General features: G+C 60.6%; 1 protein-coding gene across 1 annotated transcript; it reads right to left on the bottom strand.

The window, feature by feature from the left end:
• Positions 1 to 3,521: 3,521 nt before the first annotated feature.
• TMEM8B (transmembrane protein 8B) lies at positions 3,522 to 7,690 on the bottom strand. The gene is made up of 8 exons (XM_059492571.1): positions 7,242 to 7,690; positions 6,847 to 6,943; positions 6,515 to 6,638; positions 5,050 to 5,192; positions 4,514 to 4,692; positions 4,293 to 4,439; positions 4,102 to 4,218; positions 3,522 to 3,931 (listed from the first exon to the last, which is right to left on the bottom strand). The coding sequence occupies exons 1-8, from the start codon at positions 7,686 to 7,688 to the stop codon at positions 3,596 to 3,598; spliced, it is 1,590 nt and encodes a 529-aa protein (XP_059348554.1). The 5' UTR covers positions 7,689 to 7,690; the 3' UTR covers positions 3,522 to 3,595.
• Between the last annotated feature and the right edge of the window lie 1,354 nt (positions 7,691 to 9,044).

Below are 9,044 nucleotides of genomic sequence, written 5' to 3'. Positions count from 1 at the left end.
AAGGGGCACAGCACCCCTGTGCACCCAGAGAGACCCCAAACCCTTGGACCTCCCACCAGCCCCCTCCCGCTGCTGCCTGGCCAGGCACACGGGGGCAGGGAGAGGAGGAGGAGGAGGAGGAGGAGGAGGAGGAGGAGGGCTGCCGGGTGCTGCCTGCGTGCGCGCAGTCTGCTGCAGGGCTCAATAATTCAGGCCTGACACATTAAAGTTGCATGGCATGCAATTGCCATCTGCAACGACAGACTGCGTCAGGGCTGCTGGGAGATGAGCGCGGACAGGAGGCGCTGGGCGGGCAGCGTGGGAGGGTCCGGCAGCCCCCGAGGAGGGCAAGGTGAGGGCAGCAGGCGGAGCAGCTCTTTAGCGGGGACTGGCGTGGGAGGAGGATGTGGCAGGAAGCACAACGCCACTGTTTGGGATGGACGTTTCCAAGAAACTTGAGTTGGAGCAGGGAGCGCTGGCCCGATGGCACTGACAGCGCAGGCAGAATGGAGCAGGGATGCAGCAATCAGGGGGATACTGCTCCCGGGGCTGCCGCCTTCTGGTGCATCCCATGTGCCCACTGCATCCCACCTGTCAGGACGGAGGCTATGGAGACTTATGCTGCCCCACACTCGAGTCAAAAACTCTACCCAGCTGTGTCTGTCCCCAGGTCCCTGCCACCACCTGACCTGGAATGGCTCGAATCCCCCCCATCCCTCACCAGCACTGAGGAAGCAAAGCTCCTCATCGGCTGTTCCGGGAGTTGGTTGCCATGGGGATGTCAGATGTACCTGGCTGTTATAGGGATACTGTTGCCATGGTTATGTGGTTGCTGTGCCTGGCAGAGGCAGGGATGGAACATCGGGAAAGCTGTTTACACTGAGAGGGTGGGACTCACAGAGACCCCAACTCTCTGAGCAGGAGGGGAAGGTGGGAGAGTCCAGCCTTCACCCCAAGTGCATCCTCAAGGGGCAGGGGCTGGAGGCTTTGGGGAACCGTGACAGGAAAGCTCATTAGACCCAGAGGGATGGACACACTGGTGCTCCTGACCTTGCCACAAAGGGGAGGTGAGTGATGGGAACTGGAGTCCCCCGTGGTGGGGGAGGGAGGGAGAGGTGGGAGAGGCCCACACACCCCCTGTGCTGGGTGTCCCACAGGAGAGACCTGCTTCTCCATGCTTGGAGCAGGGAGAAAAACCCTTCCTGTCCCACAGTACTGTGTGTTCTGCACTTGCACTGAGCTGCACCCTGAGCTAGGCAGGGGAATGGGGTTCTGCCCACCCTGGGACTGGGAGATGAAGTGAGGATGGGGATTCCCAGCTCTCAGCAGGCAGCCCACGGGCCCCCAGGGACGAGCTGGGCTGGCAGAGAGTGCCTGGATTCCCTCCAGTGCTGCTTGGCTGAGCTCTCTCCTGGGCAGTGCGGTCAGATGCGTGGCCTGTCCTTGAGATGAAAAATGCAGTTGCTGGTTTAATTAAAAGGAGAGGGAGCTCTGAGCTGCACCAGCTGCCCAGAAAAGCAGAGTCTAGCAGAGCTGGTGTGTGGCTCCTTCAGGCTCCCCTGGGCAGCTCTCCTGGCCAAAACCCTTGCCCACCTCTTCCAGGACCCCTCAAGGGTCCAGTCCCATATATGCCACCCCCGTGGTGTCTGCTGTGGGGCAGGCAGGGGCTGTGCAGCTTCTTGCACAGGGACAGATCATCCCACCACTGGCTCTGTTCTTGTAGAGTCTTCACAAATTTGACAAGCAGCAGGTTTGCACTTCAGCCCTGCAGCAGTGAGACAGGAGATGAGGGATGGGTAAGGGCACCCCATGCAGCCCTGACACCTCATGAAACTGGGGTGCACTGGTGTAGGATAAGCTTGTGCCCAGTGTGCGTTCCACTCCACCTCTTGCTGATGTGAAAGCTAAAGCTGAGCTCCTCATCCTCTGGGGGCTGCTACTGCCAGTGGGGTTGCAATTGGACTTAATTAAAAAATTAATCCTTAATCTGTCACCTGGCCAGACAGGACATTCTGTATGGCAGAGAGAGGGCTGGAGGGTGAGCTCAGGGGGAAGGAAAGTGGCAGATGGAGGTTCTCCAATCCTTGTATAAAGACTGGGGTTCCTGCCCAGGCTGCCCAGCTTACTTCCACACCAGGCTGGCTCCCCATGGGCACAGCCCCCACCAAGGCCCAGAGACAGAGGCAGCAAACCCCTGAACTCACCGGCACTGCCATGGTCCTCACCAGCTCATCCCTCCTCCTGCTCTGCCAATCCCATCCCCACAGTCCCCACAAACCCCCAAGCCCACCCTGCTCTGGCCAGCTGGGGCCCAGCTCCCAAGAAGCAGTTTCAATTAGATTGCAATCCTATTACATAGCTGCCTGCCTGCCTGCAGTTGCTAATCCTGTTAAGCATCCAGTAAATCTCCCTGTGCCGGGCTCTGTCCCCAGGGGTACAGGGAGGGGGGCTGCTGGCGGGTGGGCTCTGCTCAGCCAGGATGTGGCTGGGAGGATGCAAGCTTTGCCTCAGGATTCCACCGTGAAGACCCCTGCAGGGCTGAGAAATTCTCAGGAGATTGGGGAAGTCCCCAGAGGGCTGAGAAGTGTCAGTGAAACTTTCCCTGTCCTCCCTGGACCCCTCTGAGCTGCTGATGCAGAGTGAAATCCCCCTGTCTTGGGGTGCACACACAGCCCAAGAGTGTGTCACCACACCACGGTCACCACCGGCTGCAGTGGGTGCTGAGCCCGCAGGTCTGCCTGTGAGCCAGACAAGGAGCAGGGGCTGAGAAAGGGCTGTCCCAGCCAGGTCACAGGGTGCAGCCCACGCAGAGCCCTCCCACTGGAGCCCAGAGGCAGCAGAGGCAGTGCTGGGGGCAACAGCAGGGACACGGGGTCACTGGTCCGGGTGACAGTGATGTGTGGGGTGCTGAGGCAGGCTGTCCCAGGCATTGGGGTGACACTAACAGGCTGTGGGCTCCTGGGGATGGGCCTTTGAAGGCAGAGGCCTCTCAGAGCTCTGCACTTCCATGGCAGGGAGCAGCAGCACCCAGTGGCACCTACCCCCCCTACAGCTATGGGCTCACCACAGTCCTGCAGGCTTGGAGAGGATCCTGGATGCCCTGGTACAGCACAGCTGCTCCCAGGTCAGGCATTACAGCCATCTGTGAGGGGACAGTGCCCCAACAACGACATCCCAGCCTTGCAACCTGTCATGGCAGGAGCCAAAACACTACAGTCTCTGCTCCCCACCTGCTGCCAGCCACTTTGCTCCGTTGGAGCCTGCATCAGCTCTAGAGCAGCCACCACAAAGTGGCAGCTCTGACTGAGAGCCAGAGACTGCTGCCATTCCTCCCCTCCACACCGAACCATATCCCCTCAGTAACTCCATGGCCTGGCAAAGAGAGGAATGTGACCTAGCTCAGCCTTGAGACCCCACAGCTCTGCCCCAGACTGAGCCACAGCAACCCCTGGAGACAAGTTCAATCAGGCTGTAATTGGAAGAACAGGTTGGCACAGGTGGCTGTGTGCCTGTCCAGAGGAGTCCTGGCACCCCAGAGAGGGGTGGCCAGCAAAGAGAGTGGGTGCCGAGCCCCACAGAGCTGCTCTCCAGGACAGAGGAGTCTGAGCTGGTGCCATCAGCTGGTACAAATACTGTTGATGGAGGCCACAGCGGGGTCGACGAGGCCCAGCTCCTCCTGCTCGTTGATGCAGAGCTGGTACCCACAGCCCTTGCGCCGGGGCAGGGGCCCCAGGCGCCGGCTGGGCTTGGCACGGGGCGGCAGCAGGAAGCCGACGCTGCCGGCGATGAGCAGGTGCCAGATGCTGTGGATGTAGAAGTAGTTCTCCTCTGTCTCCACGAAGGCGTAGAGCAGCACAGCCGCCGCCGCGATCAGTGCGCCCGGGCACAGGTAGAAAGCCCAGCGCTTCCAGGTGGGAGGGTAGCAGTGGCGGCGACGGATGGTGCGAGCCGTCTGTGGTGGGGAGAGGACAGGCTGGAACAGGACACACAGCAGGGACAAGCACGGCCTCTGTGCCATGGTGACACACCCCTCAGGAGCCAGGGTTCATGGGGAAGGGTGAGAGCAGCAGAGGGGATATGCTGAGTGCAGCCAGGATGGGAACATAAAGGACATCATCTTACCCAGGCGACGGCCATTATCCCCAAAGCGAAAAGGCTGGGCCCCAGAAGGTTCCAGAGCCCATGACGGTCCATCTGCAGAGCCATGGACAGGAGCATGGCCCCCAGCAGGTACAGCACCTGTGGGGCAGTGGGGCACCCATCAGGATAAATCTCTCCCACGCCTGCCCTGCATGCTCCCTCCCCACACTTGCCTGCTTGACTATGGGCTGGAGCCGGGCCATGGCGATGACAGTGACCCAGACAGACATGAGAGAGCCCAAGAAGTCACAAAACTGCAGCACATCATACTCCATGATGCAGAACACCACAATGCCCGGCTGGTCGCAGGCATGGTAAAACTGGGGTAGCAGGGAAAGGCTGTGAGAGCTGCCCTGCACAGCCCCAGCCCCTCAGCTGCCCCACACACACTCACAGTGGAGAAGAACATGGTGAAGATGTAGACAGCAGCTTCTAGGAGGTAGTGGCTGCGGACAGCAATGGCCACAGGAGGCACAAACATGACATTGCTGAGGCACAGCAGCAGCGTGGAGAGGAGCTGGAAGCCGTAGGAGAAAGCCTCAGCATTGTCCGTGCAGCCCCAGCCGTTCCAGCCTGTGACCAGGGAGAGAGAGCTGCCATCACCACTGCAGTACTTGCAGGGTCGGGGGGGTGAGCAGGGAACCCCCTTTCCAGCACCCTGCAGAGAGCTGGCACGAATGGACTACTGGGACACAGGTGGCATCCCAGGGGAAGGGAAGGGAAGGGAAGGGAAGGGAAGGGAAGGGAAGGGAAGGGAAGGGAAGGGAAGGGAAGGGAAGGGAAGGGAAGGGAAGGGAAGGGAAGGGAAGGGAAGGGAAGGGAAGGGAAGGGAAGGGAAGGGAAGGGAAGGGAAGGGAAGGGAAGGGAAGGGAAGGGAAGGGAAGGGAAGGGAAGAACGCAGGGTCTGTGGGTGCCGGGCTCAGCTCTCACCAGCCTTGCACTCGCAGGCAGCGTACAGGTAGTTGTTGGTGCGCAGCAGCTTGCACTGGCCGTAGATGCCACAGTCGTTGATGCAGGGTGAGAGGTAGGCACGCAGGTACACCTCAGCTGTCACGTTGGTGCACGGCTCAAACCTGCGGGGTGGGAGAAAGGGGTCAGCCCTCACCCTGTGCCCTTGAAGAGCTCCTGCCTCTACCAGAGCCACCTGTCTCACCCAGACTTGGCAGGTGATGGTAGATCGAGGGACTGGGCAAGCTTGAGAATGAGATTCTTTGGTGCTGCGTGGGTAGCTGAGAACTGGTCCCCAAGGATCCTGAGTGCTTCAATTGTTTGTGCCAGCCTGAGTGAGCAGGAGGAACGTGGCCATGCTTAAAGCCCTTCTGCCTTTAGCAGCACACTCAGCTGGTTCCTATTTCATTTGGCTTTTGCTGTGCAAACACTACACCCCACCCCCAATGGCCATGTGTGAGCCCATCAGGGAAGGACTGGCTGTGGCTGGCAACTCAGCATGAACTAGAAACGCAGCAGAGTCAGAGCAGGCACACCAACCCCACTGCCCTGGGCTGCCCCTGCACCAGACTCTGGGCACTGCCAGCACTCCTCAGCTCCAGCACACCCCGAGCACAGGCAGCCCCACAGGCTGACAGCATGTACCAGCTGCTGGCTGGGCACACATAGGCACCCCAACAGCACAGGTATGCACACAGTGCCAGCTGCACGTGGGTCTGCTGTCCACTGACTGCGTCCTCACACAGTCTAATCTGCACGTGTGTGTGTGCAGAACACACACAGCCCTGACTGCTTCAGCAAAGCCCTGACTGCTTGTGCAAACCAGAACATGCACACAGAGCAGGCTGCACATATGCACCCAAACATGCATGCAGCACCATCCGCACTTGTGCATACTTGCACGTACAGAAACACACACACGCCAGCCTCACTCTTCCACAAGGCTGCAGGCAGACACAGAGACCAGGAACAGAGTCACAGCAGTCCCTGGAGATGCTGAGCAGACCCCCAGCCTGACCAGAGATGGTCCCCCACTGGCAGAGCAGAGCCCTGTCCTCCCAGCGACAGCCCGGTCCCCTCCCAGGCACGGGTACAGATGGGCCGTGCCGCGGATGGGGGCGGAGAGAGAGGCGCTGACAGATGCCCGGCGTTCGCGGGCTGACAGGCGCTTCCTAACCGCGAGACAGAGGGAAGAGCCGCGGGGACCCGCAGATGGCCAGGCAGACGCGAGCCGGAGCCATCCGTGCCCACGCAGCACTCGCATGGTCACACGCGGTAACACGCGGTGACACGCGGTGACACACGGCCCGCAAAGCCACGTGCACGCAATGAGCAGAGACAGCAGCGCAGGGCACAGGCGCACCCACAGACCCACGGCACGCACGGGTCACAGTGAGGACACCCCCCTCGGGCACAGGGAGGGGATGTGCTGCTCTGGGGCTCTTACCCGTGCTCCGTGGCACAGAGCGAGCGCAGGCTCAGGTACCAGCTGCCGGTCTGTGGGTAGGGGATCCGCAGGCGGCTGAGGCTGGCTGTGGCATTAACGGAGAGCAGGAAGCCTGCCAGAGACTCTGTGGGCCAGAAGAGCTCGGGGTGAGCAGAGCAAGGTGCAGCCCTCTGCCCTGGACAGAGCTGGAGCAGCGACAGGGTACCCTGTGCCAGGCTCCAGGGCCACATGCCCCCATGGCCTCTGCAGCCTCCCCCCAGCCAGCCTCGTACCAGACACAGAGGTTGTGACCCCATGGACATGGCAGGATGGACATGCAGAGCCCAGCCTACCTGTCTCACAGGTGACCGAGGTGTTGTCACCAGATGTCAGTGGGACTCCATGGTTCAGACACCCAAACACTGTCACATTCTCACCACACAAGGAGCTCTGACGGCAAAGGAGATGGCCTTAAACCAGTGCCAGTGCTGTCCCCTGCTATGACAGCACTTGGATCACAGCACACCAACTAGCAGTGCCCTAACCCACTGCCCTTCACCCAAGAACACCCCAAACGTGGGCCTTGGAGCACCCTAATTCATTCTCCATCACCCAAAAACTTCACAACCATTGCCTGTGACCCCAAATATTGTTCTCTGCCCTGCTGCAGCCTTGACATCATCCATCTCCCATCCTTCCCCCCATCCCAAGCCACCCTGACCCCCCAGGGTGTATGTGGCCACCTCACCACGTTGAGCCGCAGCTCCAGGTTGAGCACCCCACCACTGTCCAGCACTGGCAGGAGGTTGATGACGAAGACAGCGGGGCGGTCGGGCGGCACTGACACGTTGGGCCCGAAGAAGATGTAGAAGTGGACAGAGAAGGTGTCCAGCTCGTTGCGCAGTGTGGGCCGGACGGGCCAGCACCGCTCCTCGGTGTGCAAGGTGACAGGGATGGGGAGCGGGTGCTTGGTGTCGTTGGGGCTGGTGGGTGGCGGGCTGTCCCCCAGCGCCAGCCCGCCCGCTGAGCCGAAGGAGTGGGGCATGTTCATGGAGGCGCTGGAGGGCAGGAAGGGCGGCCGGGCCAGGCTGGGTCGGGAACAGTCTGGAGGGACAGAGCCATCAGCCTGGGCACCACACAGCCCCAGCCCACTCTCAGTTCCCACCTTTCCTTCTTGGCCACCATTCATCTCCATGTGCAATCCAGCCCAGCAGAGCTAGGTATAACCCTGTGCCCAGCTGCAACAGATCCTGAGGGCATCCTTTAGCCCCCACACCAAAGCAGAGTCAAGACCATGCCTCCACCCACACCTCCACATGCAACCTCACCTGTGAGCTGCACGGTGACCTGGAAGGAGACGGTGCCCAGCACCCCAGGGTGTTTCTCCACCAGCACGTAGTACCAGTGCTGCCAGAAGGGCAGGTCCTGTGCCAGCTGGCAGGGAGTGTGTTCCCGGCAGTCCAGGGTTGTGGAGTTGTGCAGGGGAGGAGCCTTGGCCCGCACACGCAGAGAGAGTGGGCAGCCCTCGGCCCCACGGCACCGCAGCACCTCCACGAGCACTCGTGATGTGTAGCTGGGCACAAAGACCCTGCGGGACAGCAGTGCCAGGCTGTGCCCATCACTACGGACTAACAGGGCTGGGGAGGGAAGCCAGAGGGATGGGACACCCCCATCTCCCCACCCTGAGAATGCCCCCTCCATAGGTGACCTTCTCACACTCACTTGTAGAGGCAGGAGCGGTTGTGGGGGGCCATGCTCTGCTCGGTGACATGACCGGGGTACAGCACCGCGATGTTCACCAGGCGCTGCACGATGAGCTGTGGCTGGAAGAGATACTGGCACTCCTCGTAGAGCCCCTGCAGCAGAGCAGAGTCAGCACAGGGCAGGGGGCACAGGGCACTGCCCCCACTTGGGACACCTGCCCTGGGCACTGCCAGCGCAGAGCAGTCAGACCCCAGCCCTGCCCCACCATGATCCTTCCAGGCCCTTCACCTTAACGGAGATCTTGCCCTCATCCTTGGGCAGGTGGGCAGCCAGGAACCAGTCCCCAGGCAGTGGGCTGGTGACATTGAAGACGCCTGTGGTGCGGTTGGGCAGGGTCCAGGTGAGGGTCAGTGCAAAGGAGCCAGGGACAGCCGTGTCCCTGGGGAAGTGCGTGTGCAGCGGGTTAATGACGGAGGGAGCCCCTGAGCGGAAATACCTGCAGGAGAGACGGCAGTCAGCAGGCTGTAGGCTGGCCAGTGTGTCCTACATGTGGGTGTCTTCCTGTGTGCTTAAAGACATCTGGGAAGCTGGGACCTTTCTGGAGACTGAGCCTTCCTGAGTGGGTGTTCAAGCAAAACAGTTCATCTGAGACAGGCACAGAAGAGTGGAGCCTGCATTGGTCCTGGGAAGATGAATCATGGGGAGAGAGCATACACGTTGTCTGGGTTTTGGCTGGGATAGGGTTCATTTTCTTCTGAGTGGCTGGTACAGTGCTGTGTTTTGGATTTAGTATGAGAACAATGTTGATAACACACTGACGTTTCAGTTGTTGCTCAGCAGCTCTTAC

This window comes from Ammospiza nelsoni, chromosome Z (genome assembly GCF_027579445.1).
Source record: "Ammospiza nelsoni isolate bAmmNel1 chromosome Z, bAmmNel1.pri, whole genome shotgun sequence".
Classification (NCBI taxonomy): Eukaryota; Metazoa; Chordata; class Aves; order Passeriformes; family Passerellidae; genus Ammospiza; species Ammospiza nelsoni.
Note: the sequence above shows the minus strand (reverse complement) of the source record. Positions and strands in the feature narration are given on the sequence as shown.